The sequence below is a fragment of the Eschrichtius robustus genome, chromosome 3, assembly GCF_028021215.1.
Source record: "Eschrichtius robustus isolate mEscRob2 chromosome 3, mEscRob2.pri, whole genome shotgun sequence".
Classification (NCBI taxonomy): Eukaryota; Metazoa; Chordata; class Mammalia; order Artiodactyla; family Eschrichtiidae; genus Eschrichtius; species Eschrichtius robustus.
Window position 1 is genome coordinate 184,212,198 of NC_090826.1, and position 25,645 is coordinate 184,237,842.

General features: G+C 36.2%; 1 protein-coding gene across 5 annotated transcripts in view; it reads right to left on the minus strand.

Moving 5' to 3' along the window:
• CFHR5 (complement factor H related 5) overlaps positions 1-25,645 on the minus strand; it is a 43,523-nt gene that overhangs the window by 4,523 nt on the left and 13,355 nt on the right. For 2 of the 5 annotated variants that reach the window (XM_068541842.1, XM_068541839.1), the window contains 8 exons: positions 24,046-24,222; positions 22,759-22,941; positions 22,457-22,636; positions 20,683-20,859; positions 13,461-13,643; positions 10,994-11,176; positions 6,641-6,883; positions 51-1,281 (listed from right to left, as the gene is read on the minus strand). In XM_068541842.1, the coding sequence (XP_068397943.1) occupies positions 6,687-6,883; positions 10,994-11,176; positions 13,461-13,643; positions 20,683-20,859; positions 22,457-22,636; positions 22,759-22,941; positions 24,046-24,222 (1,280 nt within the window). In that variant the 3' untranslated portion in view covers positions 51-1,281; positions 6,641-6,686. Of the gene's footprint in view, positions 1-50; positions 1,282-5,718; positions 5,847-6,640; positions 6,884-10,993; positions 11,177-13,460; positions 13,644-20,682; positions 20,860-22,456; positions 22,637-22,758; positions 22,942-24,045; positions 24,223-25,645 lie in introns of those variants that run through there. The other 3 variants (XM_068541840.1, XM_068541841.1, XM_068541843.1) reach the window with 3 other exon arrangements.

Sequence of the window (25,645 nt, forward strand, 5' to 3'; positions counted from 1 at the left end):
CAATTTTACAGAAGCCTTTTCAGAAACCAGTCTTAGAGAGTAGAGTTTTATTCTATGAATAATATTGCATTATTACTGCAGATAACTATTGTATTTGGAATAGTGATGGTTTATTTTGAATTATCTAAATGAGACCAAAATGAACCTTGATCTAAACTTTGCCCTCGCTTTGCCAAAGCATCATTAATTTTCATACCTGCTGAACATTGTTGGAGTATTTGGAACAGATTCTTCCTCTTATCAATAATTTTGATTGATCTTTTCTGTGGTACATTCAAAGAATAGTCCAGTAACATTTATATTCACCTTAACAGTGTTATTAAAGACGTAAAGCTACTCAGTGTCTTCCTTCTGTTACTTTCTCTCTGAGGCTATCTGGGTTCCATGGCCACTTTCCTACAAGACCATTCAATTCCGTGTATGTTCCTATCTGCTCTAAAATAAGTGCTGACCTACTAGGACAGGCAGCAGTGATCTGCTTCCCTCACACCCAGGCAGCGTTCGAGTGAAAATCCGTCCTGATTTGTAGCCTCACTCTCAGCGTGCAGGTGTTTGCTCTTCAGCAACCTCTGTGAGCGTGTCTGGACCACATTCTTCTGACTATTTATATATCACATAATTTTGTCTTGTATCCTAGACATGTTGAATATTATGTTGTGGAGACTCTTGATTCTCGTCTAGTCCTCCAAAAAAATTTTTTTTTTAACAACTTGGTTGGCTCAAGCTGAACACTGATTTTGGGATGGCAGTTCAAATCTTATTTCAATTATTTTTTGTTCTTATATGAGTTACTTTGAATTTGCCCAATACATAGATATTCAAGAGTCATTTGGAGATTTATGTAGAATTTACACACAAAATTTGGGGCCCTCTTTTTGCTCTCACTAGTCTGATCTACCCATCCGCCTCCTTTCTCAGTGGATGTGACTGCCCCACACCCGCTTCACTGATACCTCTGGCTAGAATGCTGTGGGCTTTTTCTTTTAGTCCAAGGTTTAACTCCATTGCAAAAGTGTTGATTGCAGACCTCTCTCAGGCAGTAACCTGTAAAAATGGGTTACTGTTGAGAGAACTAGCTCCGTTACCTTCTTTCAGCTGAATCCTCCCGTCCACCATCTGCTATTTTCCATTCTGCTGTGCATCCATGTATTTGGTTTTCTGGTTTGGGTTGGGGGTTAGTTTGGCTTTTGTTCAGAGTTTATAGTTGTTATCTCTTAGAATTTTACTTGTGCATAGTCAAAGCAGAAGTTGAAGAGGTGGTTTATCATCTGTTTCGTTCTCCTTCAAAAAAATACAATTTTACTTTTAAAAAATTAATTGAGGACATTAAATATGAAAACTCAGATACAATGCAAGGTTGTGAATGATGTCATCTTCTCCACAGAGTTTATTGTGCTCCCAGCTGACAACTAGGCTAGAAACACCGGCTGCCTCACATCACCTTTATCCAATTTAGGTTGAGATGGTTTCGAGATGGATTTCGGTCCCTAGGCAGGCTAGTCTATGTCGACTTCTCACATACTCTTATTTTTTAAGGCCCTAGAGTTTCCTGTTCTCTTACAGACTCTGAAAACCACTGTTCGGTTTTCTAAACCCCAGGGTCTGTTGATAGCTCTGCTCATCTTCTGAGTCTTCTTAACGTTACTCTGAAATCATGGATTGCTGTGAGAGGAAAAGTGCCTCTTAAATGCTGAGATAAGATCTCTGCACTTTCTTTCTCTTAAATCCTGGCCCTGAGATTCTTCTGTCTTAGTCATGCACTACTGGTTTCCAACAGCTTTTACAAATATTTTCTAAGTATTCATTATTTATAGTTGCTATCAACAAGAGGGTTGAGCCAGAACAACCCAATCCACTTCTGATGGAAGAACTCCCATTCTTCTGATTTTTAAGAATGTATGTTGAAGATGATGTGATGAATTGTCACGATGTCAGCAACTTAGTTTAACTTGGTTCAGCGAAAGTAAAGAAAGGTAAGTATATACATGAATTTATATAGCTGGACAAACTGATAAAGCAGATATGGTAAAATGTTAAGAACTGTTGAATTTAGATGTTTCAACAATTGTTGAGTAAAACTTTAATCAAATATTCTGTGTGTATACTTGTCGTAAAATAAAAGCTGACGGGGAAATGTGTGATGGGCGTTTAAAACAGGCTTTCCCATCTTGCTCTCCTTTAGAACTCAACATGGATAAATGCATGAATACATTATGGAAACTGGACATTTGTCCCATTCAAATGCAAAAGCACACAGTTTATTTTCTTAACAGACAGAAGGGAAAAAGCATGACTGTACATCATCCTAATTCAAGCTCAGTGTTCACATCAGGAATGTTTTGTCAGCGAAACATGTCTTTTGTGGTGATACAATATAAAATCCACGTCAAAACGTATTTGCCATCGATTCAATATAATAATCAGAAATCTGAGCTTGGTCCAAAGTGAAGCTTGGCCTCTCTTGCCCCAGGCCCTCCAGGAGGTGAAGGTGTGGGTAAGGGCCCGGCCAGCTTCCTCTCTGTCACCCCAGAGCTCTTCCCACACTCTGCTCCCTCCAACTCAACAGCCAGGACTTTGGCCCCTCTGGGAAACATAGAAGAAGAAAAGGTGGAGTGATACACTTGTGGATAATTACTTAAACAACCTTTTGGGACCTGTTTTTGTTTTGCATTTCAGTCTTGCTGACTCTTTTTTTTATGGCTGAGTAATATTCCATTGTATATATGTGCCACATCTTCTTTATCCATTCATCTGTCGACGGACATTTAGGTTGCTTCCATGACCTGGCTATTGTAAATAGTGCTGCTGTGAACATTGGGGTGCATGTGTCTTTTCAAATTATGGTTTTCTCTGGGTATATGCCCAGGAGTGGAATTGCTGAATCATATGGTTGTTCTATTTTTAGTTTTTTAAGGAACCTACTGTTCTCCATAGTGGTTGTACCAATTTACATTCCCACCAACAGTGCAGGAGGGTTCCCTTTTCTCCACACCCTCTCCAGCATTCACTGTTTGTAGATTTTTTGATGATGGCCATTCTGATCGGTGTGAGGTGATACCTCGTTGTTTTGATTTGCATTTCTCTAATAATTAGTAATGTTGAGCATCTTTTCATGTGTTTTTGGCCATTTGTATGTCTTCTTGGAGAAACGTCTATTTAGATCTTCTGCCCATTTTTTGATCGGGATTTTTTTTTTTTTTTTGATATTGAGCATGCAGCAACATGCATGGACCTAGAGATTGTCATACCCAAGTGAAGTAAGTCAGAGAAAGACAAATATCATAAGATATCACTTATATGTGGAATCTAAAAAAAAAAAAAGGTACAAATTAACTTATTTACAAAACAGAAATAGAGTCACAGATGTAGAAAACAAACTTATGGTTATCAGGGGATGAGGGGTGGAGGGATAAATTGGGAGATTTGGATTGACATATACACACTGCTATATACAAAATAATTAACTTATAAGGAGGACTTACTGTATAGCACAGGGGACTCTACTCAATACTCTGTAATGGCCTATATGAGTGGATATATGTATTCGTATAACTGATCACTTTGTACACCTGAAACTAACACAACATTGTGAATCAACTCTACTTCAAAAAAAAATTTTTTTTTAAGTCTCGCTGGCTCTCCTTTTGTTAACTAGAGCCGCTGCAGGTGGACCTTTTGGGTAAGTCCTTTAAAGTTGGCTTCATGCCAGTTTCTCCTTTGCCTCTGACTCTTCTTCTCTGCCTGTTTCTCTTTCCCTCCTTAATTTCATTCAGTCGTGAATCAGACACAGTCCATAAAAAGTAAATATCAAGGCCTCCAAATAGCCTCTTCGAAGCCCTCCTGACTAGATATGAGGAACAGGGAATGAAATGCTACCCCCCTCCCCAAGAAAGGTGGTTGTGACTCAGCACCTGACGCTGACCTATAAAATGCTTCCTCCAGCTTCCAGTCTCACCCCTGTTGTGTTTTCTGACTCCTTCACATCGTGGAGGAGGGTAGTGAGCTGAGCAACCAGCTCTGCCTTGCTGCCCAAGCTCCTTGCTTTGGAATATGTGCCACAAAAGAGTTTGAGAATGAAAGAAATCCTCAGAAACTGAGAGAGGGTATCCAAGTTTAAAATACTGTTTCAAATTGTGCTCTGAATAAAACATTTTTATACGTATTTTGTTATTCTGAAAATTTTAGGTAATAGTTCCATTTCAAGATTTCCCCCTCCAAACTGAGGAGAAATAAAACTTCTACCTGCCTCCTTCCTAACCAAGAGATCAACTGTTTTAACAGATAGCAAGTGTGAGTTCCAGGTTCTTATTTTTTTATTCAACCCCACCAATCTTTGAGTTAGTATAAATTCCTTATAAATTTTGATACTGTTTTAATTTTTACGTTTTTTGATTTTTAAATTCCCAGTGTTTCTTTTTCATTGACTTAAAAATGTTGACCACCATTTCTTTAAATAACTTTATTGAAGCATAATTCACATACCATACAACTAACCCATTTAAAATATACAATTCAGTGTTTTCTGGTATAATCACAGAGTTGTACAATAATCGCCACAATCAATTTTAGAACATTTATCACCCTTAGCTCTCAACCCTCACCCCCTCCCCCATTCTAGCCCTAAGCACCCACCCATCTACCTTCTGTCTCTATATAGTTTTCTACTCTGGATGTGCCATATAAATGGAACCATATAACATGTAGTCTTCTGTGACTGGCTTTTTTCACTTAGCATAATGTTTCTGAGGTTCATTCACATTATGACATGTAATAGTACTTCGTTCCTTTTCTATGGCCCAATAATATTCCATTGTTTAGATGTATCTTTTGTTTATTTCTTGTGTATATTAATGAGCATCTTGGTTGTTTCTCCCTTTTGGCCACTATGAATAATTCTGCTAGGAACATTCAGGTACAAGTTTGTGTAGACATATTTTTTCATTTCTCCCAGGTATTTATCTAGGAGTGGATTGCCGAGTCAATGGTAACTCTATGTTTAACCTCTTGAGGAACTGCCAGGTTGTTTTCCAAATAGAGGGCACCATTTTACATTCCCTTCAGCAGTGCCTGTGGGTCCCCATTTGTCCACATCCTTCAGAACGCTTGCTACTATCTGACTTTAGTTATTGCCATCCCAGTCGGTGTGAAGTAGTATCTCATTATGATTTTGATTTCAATTTGCTTAACGATGATGATGTTACACATCTTTCAACGTGTTTATTGGCCATTCATATATCTTCTTCAGAGAAATGTCTATTCAGATCCTATGTTCATTTTTCAGTTGGATTATTTTTCTTATTTTTTGAGTTGTAAGAGTTCTTTATATACTCTAGATACAAGGCCCTTAACAGTTATATGATTTGTAACTATTTTCTCCCATTTTGTTTGCTGTACTTGCATTTTCTTTTTTTTTTTTCTTTTTTACTTTCTTTGAAGCATGAATGTTTTTAATTTTGATGACGTCCAATTTATCTATTTTTTCTTTTCTTTCTTGTGCTTTTGATGTCATATCTAAGAATCCATTGCCAAATCCATGGTCATGAAAATTTTAGGCCATATTTTCACCTGTATTGGTAGTCATCTGTTTCATAGATATTTAAAAACAAAACGAAACAAAACAAAAACCATGCCAGCCAAAGATTATTTTAACTAAGACATGCTGTCTACAATAGAAGAACATCCAAAGTGTAATTCTCAAACTTCCTGTTCAGTATTTCCCAAACTATGGTACATCAAAAAATAAAGGAATTGTTGCATGAAATCAGCATCATGACCCAAAGGGTCTTTATACTTTCATCTTCTATTTTCTTGGTCTCTAATAACAGTTCTTGATCACGCTTTTCTGACTATAAAAGCAATATATATTCAAAATGAAAGTGATAAAATATAGGAAATATCAGTAATTTGAAAGTATTCTAATTTCTTAAAACTATTAATCTCAAATCACATAGAATTATTATAGCCAGCATTTTTATTTCCTCTCAGTTTTATCTTCTTTATCCGTTTATTCCTACCTAGACAATTCTATACATGTAATATTGTAACCTAATAATTTTCACTTATAGTTACCTTTTTGTATGTGTATGTCGCCTCTTGACTATATTAGAAGTCCCTCACTAAGATTTGTGTAAATTTCAAAGTCTTCCACTTATTTGTAGAAGGTGGTGTATTCAATCCTTTAAGGGGTATTTAGTGTTTGATGGATGGTTAGAGTCACATTAGAGGACTTATAAATACTTACTAATGCTTGCTGCAAACATACGAGGTGACGGTGTTTGTATTTTTATGAAATGATAGTAATACAAAGAGAGGGATTACCCTAACAACTCCATTTCCTCTGAAATAGAGTTGACTCAGAAACCCTCGAAGTTATCTTATAAATTTCAGACAATGAGAAGAGGGTACTAGAATTAAATGCTGAATGTGGGTACGTTTCTGTGTATATTATAGGAGTGGGAGACCCAGGACGGTGATGTGCCCAGGTATAAATGGTCATCCTAATAAATGAAGCATCAGTTGCTCAGCTTAAACATTTAAGAACCTCTGGAAATCCAGAGTTCTAATTAAAACTACGATAAACCATCCTTGAAAGTATAAAGACAATATAGGATTGACTACATAACAAATACTTACAGCTTACCTGTAAGATTACTTTTAAGAGTACATCCAGGGAAGCTGTGCTTGTTTCATTCACACGTAGGATATTGAAATTTCCCTTCCTGACAGAGAGCTCGAAATGATTGTATAGATGTTCTTGCTTTATGTGGTTGTTTACATTCAAATTCAACGACATCGCCTGTCCTTGCATATATTTTTTGGGTTTTTCTCCATTTTAACTGTATGTTATTTTTGTTCATGCTATCTTCAGATATGACACATGCATCTGAAAGAAAAAAATAATAAAATAAAATAAATTATTAATAATATATCTTTCCCTATCCAAGAATGGTGAAATCTCATTTAAGAAAATTTGGAAATAAATTAAATTATAAAAGGACATTAAAAGTTAATATTTATTGAGTTGTGCCAGGCACTGTTCTTAGCATTTTGTACGCATCATCTCTAAACACTTTGCATTACTTCCCTGGGCTACCCAGGAGGAGATGGAGGCTCAGAGAAGTTGAATGAATTTTTCCAAATTCACATAATTTAGTGAGTGTTTTGAGCCAGAATATGGACCCCGTCGGTATGAATTTAGAGCCTGTGCTTTACCTGCCTAAAAACCGGATACCAGATAGGGTTAAATTAAAATGTTCTATTTGGGTCAGTGCTATGTACCCCCCTTTCCTAACTCAAGATTCTTTTACATTTACAGTTTCTACAATGTGCACGGTGTGAACACTGCAAATGCATTAACCTCTTTCCATATATTATCATAAACATAAGTTTATTTCTTCCTGTCAGGTACACAGTATGGAACGTGAACTGGAGAAGACACAAGACATCTAAAAACCCATTATCTCTTTGAATATTCACTTAACATATTCTTGAAGATAACTCTTTATCAATGGGACAAAAAATTCTACCAGCTTTTATGTTGCTTGTTTGGAGCTTCTTTTCCACAATGTCATCATCTCTGGTGAGCCCTTGATTTCTGTGGAAAAGCAATGTTACCTTCCCGCATGATCACTGACTCCACTGATTCTTTTTGAAATTAGCCATTTGAAGAGATCGCATTTCCCTGAGTAGATAACTCACTCTGGCACAGCTAAGCAGTGTGTTCTCCACAGCCCATAATCCCTCATCTAGGGATTGTCCAGAGATGCTGAAAAAAGCCCAGGGTTTAATTTAAGGAGCCATCCTAGGAAGTGGCAACCATAAGCAACTTCTTTTTGTACCTAGATTTACCTGTGCCCAGGAGACCCTAAGATACATTGCCAAGTATTTTCCTGATGCCATATGACAGACCAGTCCTTGTACTGCTAAGGAGAGGCTGACCTCTATCTCCCTGACGTTTCTATCTATGGATGTGAGAGGCCACCACAGCATAGGGCTTAAATGTATGGAATTTGGAGCCAGATTGCTGTGTCGGAATCCTAACTCTGCCAGATACTTGCCAAGCAGCTTGAATTAAATACTAAGGCTTTCTGTGTCTCCGTTTCTTTTTTTTTAATCGAATTTTTTGATTGAAGTACAGTTGATTTACCATGTTGTGTTAATTTCTGCTGTACAGCAAAGTGATTCAGTTGTACGTATCTATAATTCTTTTTTTATATATTCTTTTCCATTATGGCTTATCATAGGATATAATTCTCTGTGCTGTACAGTAGGACCTTGTTGTTTATCCATTCTATGTATAAAAGCTTACATCTGCTAATCCCAACCTCCCACTCCATCCCTCCCCCATCCCCCCTCCCCTTGGCAACCACCACTCTGTTCTCTATGTCTGTGATTCTGTCTCTGTTTCATAGAGAAGTTCATTTGTGTCCTATTTTAGAGTCCACAGATAGGCGATATCGTATGATATTTGTCTTTCTTACTCACTTCACTTAGTATGACCATCTCTATGTCCATCCACGCTGCTGCAGATGGTGTCTCCATTTCTTCATGGATACGCACAGGTTGTTAATAATACCAATTCCATAAGACTATTGATAGGAATTATGTAGTTTCCATTTCTTGCTATGACAGACAATGTGGCAAAAGAATATCCTTGTACAGATTCTTTTACCCTCGCAGGAGTGCGTGTATAGACTAGTCATCCAGAAATAAACTAATGATGTCAAAGGATGTGTGTTTTTAAATGTTGAGGCTTATTCCCAAACTGTTCTTCAAAGAGTTTGGCCCACTTTATAATTTCATTAAGAGAGTATGAGAGTACTTAACTCCCCACACCCTTGCCAAGCCTTAGTATTGTTCTTTTTTTCCCTCTTTTGCCTCACTGAACATTGCCACTTCATTAAAATTTTACTTTGGTGTGGATGAGCATTTTTCATGTTGCCATGTTTTTCATTTTTTTGTTTATGTAGTTTGCATATTTTTCTGCTGAGTTTCTGTTATTTCTAGGAATTATTACATGTGAAGGACCTGAGAATCCCCCCCCCCATAAGTCATTGAGGATTTTTGAAGTTTAACTCCTCTTTCTTTTGGTCTGTATTTCCTTGCTTACAAGTCAAGACCCAAATCTGTCCAAGCAATCTCTTTAAAGTATTTCTTCTCATTCTTATATAACCACATGGTCTTAGTGAACTGATCCTTTAAAACACTGCATCAGAAAACTGTGATTAAAATGTTAATGGCTCCCAACCACACTCAGTAATTGTGAAGCATCCAAAGAAGTCTAGATCTGGCTTTAGAAAAAAATTGTTTCTCCAGAGTTGTCTATCTTGAATCTTCTAGTCTAAGGAAAGCTATTAGATCATTTTCCTTGAATAGTCTACATGACTATGATGAGGTATTTTATTGTTCTTCAAAGAATTGTTTCTCCTTGCTAGAATGCGCTTCCTGCAAACTCTGTTCGTCTACATGGCATATACTTTTTAGGTTGTAACTTTGGTCTTACCTCTCTCCTGGAAATCTATTTTAATGCCTCTGCCCATGATAATGTCTACCTAATTTCAAACCTCATACTATCTAAAATTTTGCTGCATTTAGTATCTTAGGTAATGGCATCTTCATCTACCTATCAGTTACTCTCACTTAAATCCTAGAAGTTACCTTTGAATCCTAGCTCTTCCTTGCTCTAGCAAAACTGTGCAGATGATACTTTTGCCATATTCTAATTCAACACTTTCTGAGTTTGGTTCCCACATTACTGTAATGACATCCTAGGAAAAGGGACTCACATACGAGTGGCTAATAGCCTAAGGAACAGTGCACATCATAGCAGCACTGAGATCATTAGCGATTACAGAAGGCGAGAGAATGTGGCAGAGTCAGAGTGATAAAGTCCCAAGAATTCAAGGAGCATCTGGTCTAACCCTGAGGAGTGAGGAGTTGGCAGGATTGAGAACTGTTGCAAGAACATGTCCTTATTAATGTGGTGTCCTTCTTGGGAACAGAAAACAGAAGGACTTTATGAAGTCCTAGCTTTCCCTCACTTAGCCTGGAATAAGCTGGTGTTCATGCTCTTACTGGTGTTCCCATTGTTATTGAGACCCATTCCCTTATATTTTGTCCCTTTCAGTTTGTGAGACCAGTGAAGTCCCTGTTAAACCCTGCCTGTGACTCTCCTTTTCATAGTGTCAACTATGTTTATTGCTCTTAATGCTACAAGATTCCCATGGTTTGGGGGTGATGAATATGTGTATCGGTGGCCTGGTGTAGATGAAGAAGATAGAGTGAAAAGAAGGGAACGTGAAGATTTGGGAAATGACTTGTTAGCCTCTCCAGTTTCTCTACTTTCCTTGTCACAACTCCTGGCAACGTGCAAGTAGAAAACCAGGTCAGTAGCAGTCTGCTGAGAGTTCTACCAGGAAGAGCCTTCAGGTTTACAAGTAGAATCTTATATACTGATAAAGGACAACTCCTGGACCAATCTTTCACAAATGATCTCTGCAAAAAACCCTCAGATGTTTATAACGTGAAAATGCTTAGTGGCGTGAGAATATATCCTGCGGTTAAGTAACTTTGGATGTTCAGGGAGTTTTATAATGCACCTTAGCATACGTAGGTCTCTTAAAAATTGATTTATAGTTTTTATTTTTAAAATTTTTAAAATTATTTATTTATTTATTTGGCTGCCCCAGGTCTTAGTTGTGGCACGTGGGATCTAGTTCCCTGACCAGGGATTGAACCTGGGCCCCTGCATTGGGAGCACAGAGTCTTAACAACTGGACCACCAGGGAAGTCCCAAAACTTGATTTATAGTTTTTAAAGAAACTTTTTTCCACTCTGTTTAAAGCAGATTTTTCAAAATTTTCTGTTCTATGTCTACACTTGTTAGACAAGTTTTCGGCTGAATGAAATTTAAGTAAAAATTATCCTACAAAATTAGTGATGAAAATTCTATAAATATCAAATCTCAGACTCTGGAAGAATATGCAAAACTCACCTATGCACATGGGTGGTTCTGACCACTGTCCGTTTCTGCACGTCACATTCGGGGAGCCCCGAAGCTCATAGAAAGACTGGCAACGGTACTCAACTGTCGATCCTGGAGGGTATACTGATAAGGAGAAGGAGGTGATGTCTCCATTGTTAATAGGTGGAGGGGACCCACAGTATTGTGTGGACTCTGGAAAATAACATGCGAGTGTTGAAAAAAATCAGTATATAGTTTAAATGGAATAATACAAAGCTCCATATATCATATCTTCAGTATCTTATGTGATGTCTGAGAGTCCAAATAACTCATTGTAGAATTTCTAGCATACAACCTGATGACCAAAAATAATTACAGCACTTTCTTTCACCCTAAAGTAAAACACACAAAAAATAAGTATTAAGTATATATAAGGACATATAAGTATTAAGAATCATTTTTGTTTAAAGCATGACGAACAGGTGAGTAAACCTCTGGTCTATTTCACCCTTCCTCATAAAAATGTTTACTTAAAGAGGAAAGGTAAAAATAAATGACTCCCTTCCCATTTCTATTCTCTGGGGCAACTGTTACTTTACGCAAATAGAACATAGCTATCAGTTATGATCATGAACTTTTAGTTTTACTGAAATGACTTGCAGATAATACTCTTCTGCATTTATTGTTTCGACTCCAAATAATATCATAGGCCTCTTTCTCTGTCAATAAATGTTTCAACTTCATGTGAAGATTGGCTGGAATACGTTCCAATGTACTGATTGATCTCCCTACATAATCACGCAAGCTACAGATACGGAATGACCAAATAAATAATCTTATCACTAATAATTTGTTTTATCTCCTGTTTCATTGAGTTACTGTCTCTTTTCTCAAACCAACTCCTTCATGTGGGCACTAGGTTCCACACCCTTTAAATTAGGCAAAGACCCTGCGCCGCTAATTGTCCTCTTTCTTCTGTATCATCTATTTCTCCTCTATTGAATCAGTAACCAACATAGAAACATGCTGGAAATGTCACAACTTAATAAGGTAAAAGCAAAGTCACCAATGACTTTCAGGTAGCTAAATCCACTGTTCATTTATCAGGCAACTTGCCCAGTTCTAAGCAGTCTTTGACACGTTTGATGTCCTGTCAAATAACATTTTAAAATAAGTCTTTTTGACTTATGTCACTGGCATTGCTTCTGGGACACCAGCTTTGATATTGTGATTCATAATAGGAAACAAATTTTGGTCATTTCTGGCACAGAGCTCCCGAAATCCTTGGAATTTCCTAAGTGAGGAGAGCAATAAAGGCACCTTTTGTTATGTCAATGAAGTGATTTTTAGAAAGCCCTTTGGTAACCTAAGGATGGGCTGGTTGCCAGGAGAAGCAACCACGTGATTAGGGGGTTGGAACTTTCAGTCCCATCCTGACCTCCTGGGAGAGTCGAGGGGCTGGAGGTTAAATCCATCACCAATGGCCAATGATTTAATCAATTGTGCCTATGTAATGCAGCCTCCAGAAACCCCCAGAAAGGACAGGGTTCAGAGAGCTTCCAGGTTGGTGAACACATGGAGATGTGGGGCGAGGGGGCATGGAGGGGGCATGACCCTGGAGGGGGCATAGCAGCTCTGCACCCCTTTCCCCATACCTTGCCCTGTGCATCTCTTCCATCTGGCTGTTCTGGAGTTATAGCCTTTTATAATAAAATGGTGATCTAGTAAGTAGAATGTTTCTCTGAGTTTGGTGAGCTGCACTAGCAAATTAATGGAACCTAAGGAGAGGGTCATGGGAACCTTCAATCTATACATGGTCGGTCAGAAGCACAGGTGACGACCTGGACGTGCAGCTGGCATCTGAAGTGAGGCCACAGGGAGCAGCCTTGTAAGACTGAGTCCTCAACCTGTGAGATCTGATGCTGCCTCTGGGCAGACAGTGTCAGAATTGAGTCGAATTGTAGGGGACGAGCAGGTGTCAGACACTTGCTTGTAGAATGTGGGGTAACAGCCCCACATTGCAATAGGGTCCTGGAATCATTTTAGCAGCCATCCCTAATTTTTCTCCTACAACCCTGTCTGACTCCTTCTCCTTGCCCAGATCTTCCTCTTATTTAGACATCTGAGCTCTTCACGTGATCCCATCCAGTCCCAAAGCGTTAATATAATCTCTACAGCAGCAATTACCAAATTCATTCCCTAGCCCTGACCACTCTCAAATTGCCCATTCTACATCTTACGCTGGATATCGAGTAAATATATTGAATAGAATTGGGTATCCAGTAGATATCTTAAACCTATTTCTTCTATGATCACTGTCAGAGATACCTCTTAGAGAAACAGTTTTAAAAAATGGACAGAATTGGGTAACTAGATGACAATTTAATGCTTCAGAATATTGTGTAACAAATAGATCATGAGTTTTTTTCCCTATTCTTTAGATAAAGAGGATCAGTAACCTCTTTTCAAATGACATTATTTAGAAATAAACACTAACCGGTACAGCGTGGTAATGACTGCCATAGTCCACTTTTACACACAAGTTCTTTTGCTTCATGAAGTACATAGTTTTCTTTACAGAGAACAGCTACCTTCTCTCCTTCCTGATAATTCACTGTGGTTAGCATATTATGAGCATTAGGTATCTGAGGTGGAGGTGGGCAGAGTTGTTTCTTTTTTCCTATGAAAGATTAAATTATTTGATTAATAAAAGCTAAAGAAAAACAGCTCAACAAGATAACATTTTGGTATAATGGAACATCCAATAACTAACACTCTCTCTCTCTCTCTATCTATATATATATGCATAGTATATGGATGTATGTATTTATGATGCTATAGTAATAACTGTAGTTTATGTTAACATAGTTTATGGTTTAAAAAAGCACTTTCATGTTATAGCAATTGATTTAAAATTTCTCAGGTGCCCCGTTCTATCTCCTACTCATTATGCAGTCAGTACTCTTGTATAATTTTCAAATTAACCCTTTTAATCTTTTTCTAGCTAATCCATATCATTCAAAAAAGTTATGCACATGTGATTCAAACAAGTTAGAACCAAAAATATATATATAAATAGGAACAGTAATGATCAACTAAGAATCAACTAAGACTTCCCCTTACAACCTAACCTTTGATCACAATAAAAGATTTTCATGATTTGCATTTTCTTCTAAACGGAACAATGCTTGCTGATGGATGTAATTCGAATGCCTCTGTTTGACTAGGAATTAACTTCTCTTTGGTTGCTTGGCTTGTTCTTAGGGAAACATTTTAAATAATCACCTTGATGCCAGAGCATCATGGTCTGAGCCACAGGCGCGCTACTTGACCAAGGCTCGTAGCAGTGTTTTCCTTCAGCTCATCTCCTCCCCTCCCCGCCCCCGCCAAGGGCAGCGGCTGCTGTCTAGTGGCAACTTCCCTTCAAAATTTTCTTTTCTCTCAGCCCCACCGCACAGCTTGCAGGATCTTAGTTCCCCAACCAGGGACTGAACCCGCGCCCTCGGCCATGAAAGCACGGAGTCCTAACCACTGGACCGCCAGGGAGCCAGGGAATTCCCACTCCCTTCAAAATTATTACAAAGAAAGTATTAGATATGAGTAAAACCAAAGGTCAGTATCAATTAAGCCAAAGCATGCATATTATCTGAATTTTACATTGGATTGTGGTTTATTTTTTCAAGGGAAGGAAGGCACACTAGCATTCTACAGTGCAAATTTTCTCAGCAAAAGCTGTTTCTATGAAAAAACTAGAGAGGTATCTGGGAGCTGGGTCCATTCATGCATTTTCCTATACTCTGTGGGATTTGCCCTGTTTATTTATTGGCTTAAGAAATATGTGAATTGAAAGAATTTGATTCCAGTTGCATCATTTTTCTAGTCAAACTTTAATAGGACCAAGTCTTTTATAGTCTGTTTTGGTTCAGTAACTAACTCTGCAAAAGAAGATAAGGATTTGCCTGGTGTTATTGTTATTGTACATTTTTGATTCACAATGTTTGTCTCATAAGCTTGAGGACAAGCTCTGGAGAGCACACGAAAAGAGGATTTCAGACTCATTCAATAGAGAGATGAATCGGTTTATTACCTCATTTATTATGTAGAAGATTTCCTACTTAGATATTTCCTTTCCTCTTTGTTTAGGTATTTTGTATTGACATTAATTCGTTTCTGTTTAGTTGTTCAAATATTTTTATTTAAATAAAAAGTCACAGGGATGAATACTTATTGGGTATCGTGAAAACTTTTAAATGAGCATCAAGCCTGCGCTGCCAATCTTGGGTTGGCAATCACGTGCAGACAACCTCTTAGAGGTCCCAGTGCAAGGAAGTGGGGAGGTTGATGTCGTCTATAATCTCAAACATATAAATCATGATGAAAAAAAAGGGTAAATAAAGTCCCAGCTAATCAAGTTAGATGTTCAGATACCATACAAATATCATTGCTGTTATACTTCAGATAAAGAGAATTGTACATGACGATCTCAGTTGTCCAACTTACTTGCCTTACAGAATTAGGGGCAACGTGGTTGGAAATTTCAACCTAGTGTAGGTAGTCTAGTCGAGACTGAACTGATAGAGGAACCCAGAAACAGGTTCCCATCTTGACTTTGACCAGGTAACTTCTTGGGGCTTTGTATTCCTGATTTGTAAAATAAAGAACTTTATCGTCTTTCTTTAGAACAAATCTGGCAGCTTGTGTGACGAATTTCCCTGTCTCTCTCCACCTACCACCACCACTACTTCTCAAAATTGTTATCTGACTCTTTCAACTTTCAAGAACTCCTCCTCGGGGATTCCCTGGTGGTTCAGTGGTTAGGACTCGGTACTTTCACTGCCAGGGCTCCGGGTTCAATCCCTCGTCGGGGAACTAAGATCCCCTCAGGCCGCATGGCATGACCAAAAATATAAAAGAAAAAAGAAAAAGAAAATGCCCAATTATTATTAAAAAAAGAAACTCCTCCTCATTTTTTTTTTTTTAACCTCATTCTAGGAGTATAATTTTACTAACTGCAAGTACAACCCTTATGAAAATCAATTTGATGCAATAAATCAAATTTTTATAGTTTTTCATCTAGCTCATATTGAATATTTGGAGATTCTAAATACCACTGTTAATTAATGTGTTCTTGTAAATTTTCTGGCAGTTTAAAGTATTAAAATTATCAGTAATCTGACAACAATGGAGGAATGGAACATTGTGTACAGCTTTATATAATATATAAACACATTTCGGTTCTAACGTTAAATGAACAATGCAGGATCGGTATTAATGTATGTGATATGAGAATAGGCTTAATAGTGAAGTACGACTGGGGTAGAATTAGAAAAAACAAAGCCTGTTGCTGCTCCATTTAGGCAGATCTGGTTTATTCCAGAGTCACTTGAGTGGCTCTCTCAGACCAACGTAAGGCATTTCCTGCAGAATGAGAGTGGCAGGATATTTTGTTTTTGCCATTTGGCAAACACTACCTTTTTCCCTCAAACGGAGATGAGGGAATGGGGAAGGTAGAGAGGAGAAAAGGGCTGTCAGGAAGTGGACAAATTTACACAAAAATCCCTGGGATTTCCAGGCACCACTGGACCAATAATTCCAACCTCTTTTCCCCAAGATTTTGTGTAGATCTTGTCGGGGTGAAGGAATGACCAAGGAATAGAATATGGGAAGGGAACTCAGGAGGAAGAAAGACGGGCATCCTGACTTCATCTCAACATTGAAGTTCGGGAGAGAGAGTTTTTGAATGCTTTATCTCAGTTTTCTTGCCCTAACCTCAGATTTTAGCAGGACCCTTGGAAAAGATTGAGAGACGTTTTTTGTTTCGGGGCTCCCAGAAAATTTAACAGTCACGCCAACTTTCACACCACCTGTAAACCTTCTCTGAAAGTGCTGCTATTTTATTTATATCCGTGTATCTGGTGGCTTTCTTAGCCTCTCACTGTTCCAAGAAGGATGAAAACAGTGATGTGACTTTGTTTTTCCTTGGAGAGACATTACTTCCTGGAATTTCATTCATTAGGGTTCTCTGTGTTCTTAGCTCTCTGATGGACTCCTTTTACAAACCTATGATTTTATAGTTTATCTTGATTTCTCTTGGTTTTAGGGTGTAAGTAACAGTCTCTTCTTTCTTTTCTTAACAAAACCCCCTAAATTTTACAGCTAAAATAAAGTTACTCTTGTGGCATACTTAGTTTCATTATTTTTCCTTCTACCCCTTCACATATGTGTAACTACAGTTCTTATTTTCTAAACACATACTTGTGAATCCATATTTAACCTATTTTTAGTGTCTGTGAATTGGGTTTTTTTGGCATCCATAAGAGCTATGCTATAGCATATAATGGGGAAGCTTGCTTTTTTCCTGAAGTATTGTGTTCTGAGATCCGTTTGTATTTGTACATACAAAGCAGAGCATTAAAATAATTAATTTTCTTATTTCCTTTGCCTGGTCTTTCAAGTTCAGTTATCCCAAGATTTAAAGTAAGATGACAAACAACTTTTAAAAGACAAGAGATTTTAAATGTCAAGAGATTATAAAACGTGCTCCACAAGCCTTAAAATACTACTATAAGCATAGGAGGGTAAAGAAATGAGTTTTTAGGGGCCAGTAGTGAAGGTTTCTTTAAAAAATGCTATCTGTATGTTATATCATAAGGGAGAGTAGGGGAAACTCCCATTCATCTTAAGCTAAGTGAAAGTAGGAAGCTTCTAGACCACCATTTTCCCCCATGGAATTGATGGTACAGGGAATAGTCCCTGACTCACACTTAAGATTAACTGAAGTGTGGGAACATAAACCGGTGCAGCCACTATGGAAAACAGGATGGAGGTTCCTCCAAAAACTAAAAATAGAACTACCATATGATCCAGCAATTTCACTGCTGGGTATATACTTGAAGAAAACAAAGACACTAATTTGAAAAAAGATACATGCACCACTGTGATCATAGCAGCATTATTTACAATAGCCAAGATGTGGAAGCAGCCTAAGTACCCATCAATAGAGGAACGGATAAAGAAGATGTGGTATATATATACAATGGAATACTACTCAGCCATAAAGAAGAATGAAATTTTTGCCATTTGCAACAACATGGATGGATTTGGAGGGTATAATGCTAAGTGAAATAAGTCAGACAGAGAAAGACAAATACTGTATGTTTTCACTTATGTGTGGAATCTAAAAAATAAAACAAGCAAAGGAATATAACAAACAGAAGCAGAGTCACAGATACAGAGAACAAACTAGTGGTTACGAGTGGGGAGGGGACTAGGGGGAGGGACAAGATAGGGGAAAAGGATTAAGAGTTACAAACTGATAAGTACAAAATAAAAATAAGATACAAGAATGTGATGTACAGCACAGGGAATATAGCCAATATCTTACAATAGTTTTATATGGAGTATAATCTATAAAAATATTGAATCACTCTGTTGTACACCTGAAACAAATATAGTATTATATGTCAACTATACTTCAATTTTTTTAAAAAATGGAGGAACACACACACACGCAAAAGATTAACCAAAGTGGTCTGACTGATAAAACATCTGAAGACATGGCTGCACTGGTGACATCATCCATTACTAAATCTCAGTGGCTAGAATGGTACCCGTGGGGAGGCCTCTACCTGGAAAGTCAGCTGTGGGGAGTGAGAAAAGGTCAGCAGAGAAATGGACGTGAAATCCAGGGCTGGCAGAGCTTTTACAAGGTAACTAACCCATGTCAAGGGAGATCTTCAGAAAAAGCATTCTCCCAAGAATCTATAAATGCCCTATGGTATTTTCCTTTTCAGTGATGTTTTACATTTCTTTATTTTATTTAAAAAATTTTTTTAAAAAATTTTAATTTTTTGGCCGCACCGTGCAGCTTGCGGGATCTTAGTTCCCGGACCTGGGATTGAAGCCAGGTCCTCCGCAGTGACAGCTGGGAGTCCTAACTACTGGACCGCCAGGGAATTCCCTAAATTTCTTTATTTTAAAAATTGTATTCTCATATTTTCCTATATTTGTATTTTCACCTACTTTTTGGTTGTGGAATGCTTTTTTCAGACTGCCCACCATTCTTCTTGATTAGAGTAAAATTCGTTAGATCTGCTTAATCTTTTCAAGAATTAGTTTTACTTAATGGATCAGCTGTAAGTAAAATAGTCTATTTCATTCACTTCTGCTTTTATTTTATTATTTCTTTTTCCTCTTAATATCTGGAATGTACATTTTCCCCTAGCTATATATTTATCTAATATATATATATTAGATAAATATATATATAAATACAAGTTTATTTTTTCCAGAAATAATACGCATTTAAGCCTGTGAATGTCACTCTAAATTTTGGTTACTGCGCGCCTCATAGGTTTTACTATGTGCTTTTATAATTATAATATAAATTTAGTATTTTAAAAATATTTTAGTATTTTAAAACTTAAATTTTAAATTTTAAATTTTTTAAATAATAGTAGTAATAGTAGTAATAATAGTATTTTAAATACTATCTCATTAGGTTATTTGGAAGTGAATTATTTCACAAAACGAAGGCTAGGGGAGTAGACAAATTTCATTATTACTTTTAAATATTATTTCTTTGTGGTTATGAAAGTGACCTATAGTGTTTTAATATTGGAAATGTAACGGTGAACAATAAGTGGTTAATTTAAGTAAACATCCCATGGGCACATAAAAGGCTTTGAAATTCTTGAAACTCTCAGAACAATATTCACTTCCATATATAAAAATAAAAGTATGTTGAAAAAAATATTTAATAAAAATGAAAACATTTTAGTTGTTTTAAACAAATTATAGTTACCTTATCTTCTTGAAATCATTCTTTATTTAAATTTAATAATATATTCCGATTACTTTCTCCCTCACAATTTCTAATGCTATCATACTCTTTTGTTAAGAGTTACTATTTCATCATATATATTTTATATGATCTCTTTCAAAGTATGTCTTTGAGTGGTAAATTCTCTTAGTCTGTCCTGTGTTTGAAATTTTCTTTATTTTGTAATCATTAATGGATAATATTGGTATATAGAAAAATTGGTCACCAATTACTTTCTTAAGTACTTTGAAGAAATCACTCTGTTTTCTTCTGGCTTCCTACTTTGCTGTCAAGGAGTCTGTAATCCACCCTCTCCATTTTCTCTATCTTGTTGCTGTTTCTCTGTTAGCTCTCTGTCTTTTTACCTGGTTTATTTTAATCTAATACAGTGTCCATTTATAATTGTGATTTATAACCTTATTATTCAAGTTAAATGATTTGAAAATAGGCCTTCAAAGAATGTGAAACTTATTCTTAAGGAAATAATTTTTACATCAGGTACTTTTTTCTTCCCAGCCTACTTTCTGGACTTCTGGTCCAGAATTCACAATATATGTCAATTATCCATCACAGTGTGTAATTTGGGTTTTAGTTGTTTCCTAATGTCATTGAAGATTGACTTTTTGCTCTATTTTTACAGGTTTTTTTTTTTTTTTTAATGGCTTAGAGAGACTGTAATAGGGTAAAAATGGCATTACTACATCATCTTGACCAGAAATCCAGGGTTCTTAAAGGATAATGTTTGTCTGGAAACAGTGTTATGAGTGGTTTCTAACTTATCTTCAATTTTAAAATTATATGTCACAGTAAATAATTTAATTTAAAAGCATGTCAATTTCAAGAGAATTTTTCTGGTGAAGAAGCAAAGAATCTACAAAATCTTTCAAACAAATCTTACCTATGCAGTCTGGTTCAGGGTCCCATTTCCCGTTGATGCAGACTGTTTGTACGTATGTATCCTTCCCAGTACATTTGTAATTTATTTTGGCATTATGATTAAATTCATGCCTATATGAACTTAACAGTCCTCTTGCATAAAGCCTTGGTTTTTCACACCTCTTAAGTTGGTTTGTTGCTATCAAAAAGGAAAATATCCATACAAGATAAGACTATTAAACAGAAACTAAGCAATCACCTCAATAAAATATCTGAAATACTTATGGTATCATTAAATTATGCTTGATGCGTTTAAGCAATATCCTACAAAATTATTCTTCATTTCATTACATGAGGTAGGCTGTGCTGTCAAAAAAATGAAAAAGAAAGCAAAAAACTGTATCCTGTCTTTGAATGACAAAATAATATGTCAGAAAGTCTTTTGAGAAATGAGAGTGCAAGATGGATTCCTCGGGTCCAGGGTTTTGACTGAAGGACAGTCCTTTTGGAGTTACATTCAAATATTTTCAAAGCATTTAAATAATAAAAAGAGGTGATGCACAAGTATGTCTGTGGGAGTATAGTATTAATAAGGAGAGATAAATCTGGATGTTCTTTGAGGTTCAATCACTCCCACATTTCAGAAGCTTAGCAAAGACCCACAGTCCCATGCTCCAGGGAGAATTTCCCTGATAACACTATCCACCCTCCAAACATGCATTTCCAGTAGGCTCCTGCTTGTTGAGGTGGTTTTTATTGTTACATCTCTCCCCTTTTGTCCACAAATATATAGATTGTTATGGAACCTTCCCCTTAGTGTGTCAAAGGATGGGATAATGAGACATGGAGGGTTCTGCTACTTCTCTGCTGATAAGTGGTTTTTCTCCAACAATTCCTACTTTAAATGCACAGCATGTGATGCTGGTGATTGGACGTCTGCATCCCCCTTCTACGATCGGTGACCATGAACAGCTTACACCTTCCTGGGGGTGGGAGACATTTCCTCCCAGTGAGTCATCACAGACTGCCAGTGACCAGGTGTCTGCCAGGCTCAAAGGGGTGCAACAGCTAAACTTTTCATCCCCAGAAGTAGGTCAGTTGATGATCCAAAAGTCTAGGAGATGGGGAAAAGGAGTGGCTCTGGGTTGCCTACTTTAGAATCTGGAAGAAGAACAGCAGCAGAGAGTCTTGCTAGTTTTTAAAGCTCAAAATTAAAGGCTTTAATATATTGGGGTTGCTGGAAATGGGACAAAAGAGGCCAGTATCTGACCTTATCAGGAAAAAACTGGCAAATACTTACGCATTATGGCTGGAAGTCCAAGGACTGCTGGAACGCAAGGGGAAAGAGCAGAGCACAAGGCAGATAGACTGATAGAAAAACCTGGAATAAATCTTATGACTTCTGTGGAGGAAACGTATAAACAAGCCCCCTGTATTGGGAGCACGGAGTCTTAACCACTGGACCCGTGCTCCCAGTGCAGGAGGCATGGGTTCGGTCCCTGGTTGGGGAACTAAGATCCCACCTGGCACGGCCAAAAAAAAAAAAAAAAAAAAGCAGAGGTCCAAATGTTCTTGATTCACAGAGCCCTTAGTGTCTCAGTAATCTTGCACAGTATCCATAGATCAAAGGAAATCCTTAACCATTCAGTTTATTAAGTAATAAGGAGCAAACAACAAGTGTCTTACATCCTAACAATTTAATACCTGGTGGGCACCAGCATGTGCTGCTATAAATATATTTATTGATTTAAAAAGTTATAAACAATCACATATAAAATTGAGAAATGCATTCTCACCAACACACTTAGGAAGCTCAGTCCACATTCCACCAATACAAGTAATTGTATTATTTCCAATCACTGTATATGTATTTCTGCAATTCAACACCACTGAAACTCCATGTCGATAGGGAGGGACAGAGGGCTGGCCAAAGCCATTCTCAAGTTCAGGTATAAATCCACATGTTTTCCCTGGTTCTAAGAAAACATCATAAAAGATATGTTTAGTTTTAAAATATTTTAAATCTTTTTACATATGTATTTATATATAAGTACAAAGTAAAAGTAGCTCTTCTGTTTAAACATAAATATCTATTTACCAACACAGGTGGGCAAAGTTGTCCATTCTCCATCCATACATTGTATTTTCTTAGGTCCCTTCATTAGAAAATTAGGATTGCAATTATATTCCACCATTTCACCGTGTTCATACTTTTCTTGTTTTATGCCCTTGATTTTCCCATTGGGGAGTTGAGGAGGTTGACCACATGACTGTACTTGCCCTATAATAAAATAAACTTTGTAAATAATGCTTACATGGTCTTATAAATATGGCAAAATGTGGAGTTACTATTTTGGTTGATCTGGAACTAAATTACATTTATACTACATTCCTATTTTTTTTCAGGTTTGTTTTTACTGTGTATATAGTTCATTGACTACTATTTTTCTCAAATTTTGACATTTTAGTATGAATAATTTTGAACAAATTAATGAAGAAAAATGCATAATAAACACATATTGATCATCTAGGTATATAAATATTACATTTTTCCCAATTTGCTTATTTTTTTGTGAAGTAATTTAAAATAAATGATAAACAGTGAGATTTTACTTCTAAATTCTTTGGAATATCTATCTAAGAAATAAGGACATTTACCTACATTCATAAAACATCTTATTACATTTCTTCAAACTAGCAATAATTTTTTAGTACAATCTTATATTCTTTCTAAATCCAAATATCCTGGTTTTCCCCTAACCACAATATTTTGCAGGTTATTTATTACATAGCCAGGATATTAAGTTGCACGCTTAAAGATTTTAAAGTAGGTCAATAATCTGTATATTATACAAAAGTTAATAAGTATCAAATGTGTGGTATGATATACACATACAATTATAGCTTTTATTAAGTAATATCTATAAACACCTAAAACAATTTGATCAAATAATGTCAACTGAAACAAGTTACAAATTATCATTGTTTTAAATTGAATAACACATATTTACAATGATTTGGTTATTTCCTTAATTATTTAATAGAAATATATCAAGGCCCACGCAATATTTTTTAAAGTATATATTTTTAACGAGATTAAGGGGAAAACACCTTAGCACTTCTTAATCCCAGCCACTATATTTTGATCTATAAAATCCCATTGTATATTTCAAAACTCAGAGGTAGAATTACCCCTTGATAAAAAAAAAATTAAATAATCTATGCAACTCAATTACTATGGCCTATCACCCCTCCTCCTTCTCAGTTAAAATACCACCTTTGACATTTTTTGCAGTTTGTCAATTACAGATATGAGTCAATAAAATACATAGATTTAATATAAAAATCTAATTCTTGTTTCATCAATTCTAAAATAAATATTGACCTTTGCATGTTGGAAAATTAGGTGACCACCCAAATTGGTAACATTGAACTGAATCCGGCCCAACTCTTCTAAGTCTTTGTCTGCAGGAGAATTTCAACACGTCTCCAACTTTGTATTTTTCTTGTTTTGGCTGAGCATCTACATTTGCTTCCAAAAATGGAAGATGACATTCTATTTCTAAAGATAAAATTAAAGTAAATGAATATATGTGAAATAATCATTGCAAAAATGAATTTAACATCTGCTGTATAAAAATAAGATTCAGGGGGCTTCATATACAGAGCAGCATATATTCTTGCCTTTAAAAAAATATTTGCATCCAACAAATATGTGTAAGACCCCTTAGAAAAGTTAGGAAATTGAGTAGAAAGGTAAAATTTGTATGACAATCTCTTCAGGATTGTAATAGACAAGTTCTGAGAAGTTACTTATAAAATAAATTATTCACTTTGTTTAGTTAACAATAAAATTTAATAACTTTTATAATTTGTTTATAAAATAGAATAGGAATAATTTTCACAATCAAAGCACATGAAAAGCCTTCTTTCCAGTAATAAAAATTAAAGCACAACGTATTTAATTACATTTTCTCATTAAAAATGATAGTTATGTTTAGAAAGTAGATAACTGGAATGCTTGAATAAGACATAGAAATTTTAAGTAGGAGGGAGCATTAAAAAGCAATTCTTAATTTTATAAACAAGGAACTAAATATCAAAAACACGTGGCTCAGTTGTCTCTAGATTTCTGAATCTTTCCATTATATCCAACTGTATCACTTGTAAAAAATTAACAGAAACCTCAATTCAATAAAGTCAGGAGACCAGAAGGGGGAGCTCTCACACCCTGTGATCATAACAGAGCCCAACAGGAAGAAGAAAGACTCTTCTTTCCTGCAAGGACTCAGCCAATGAAAAGCCATTGTTTACATAGTCCTCCTGACTTCCTTTTCTGCTCTGTAGCAGAGGTCTCCTTCCCTTGCCATGCAGGGACTTGCGCGTGGCTCTTCATGGTTGCAGACCCCAAGCTGCAATTCTCTGCTGATCCCAAATAAACTCATTGCTGGAGAAATAACTGACAGTCCATTTATTTCAGGTCAACCTAGTATGTTTGTAAAAACTAAAACATTATGGATACCTTCTGATTCAATTAGAAATGGATGTATAAATGAATATATGTGTGTATCTCTCTCATTTGACCTTCTGTTATTAAAGATTCATTTATAGAATAATACATTGAAATTCACATGTGAAAATATAAATGACAATCAAGACAAAATAAACACTCTCAATAGATCAGGCACACATCAAAAAAGTGCAATGAGATATTTTCTAATTAAATAATCTCAGAAATATTATCTAAACTACCCAGTTTTATGTATCGTTATTGGCAATTTAATGGTTTAATAACAGTTTATTTATGCATATCCCTCTGGAATGCAACTCACTCAGCTTCTATAAAATTTGCATCCTTGTATCTGTATTTTATTCCAATATTTTGCACAACAATTCTTTACTGATTGTTTACATTATTTTTCTTATCCAATTGGAAAAAAAGTTCCATTGAAAATACTTGATCTTGGATGATACAGAATTTTCCA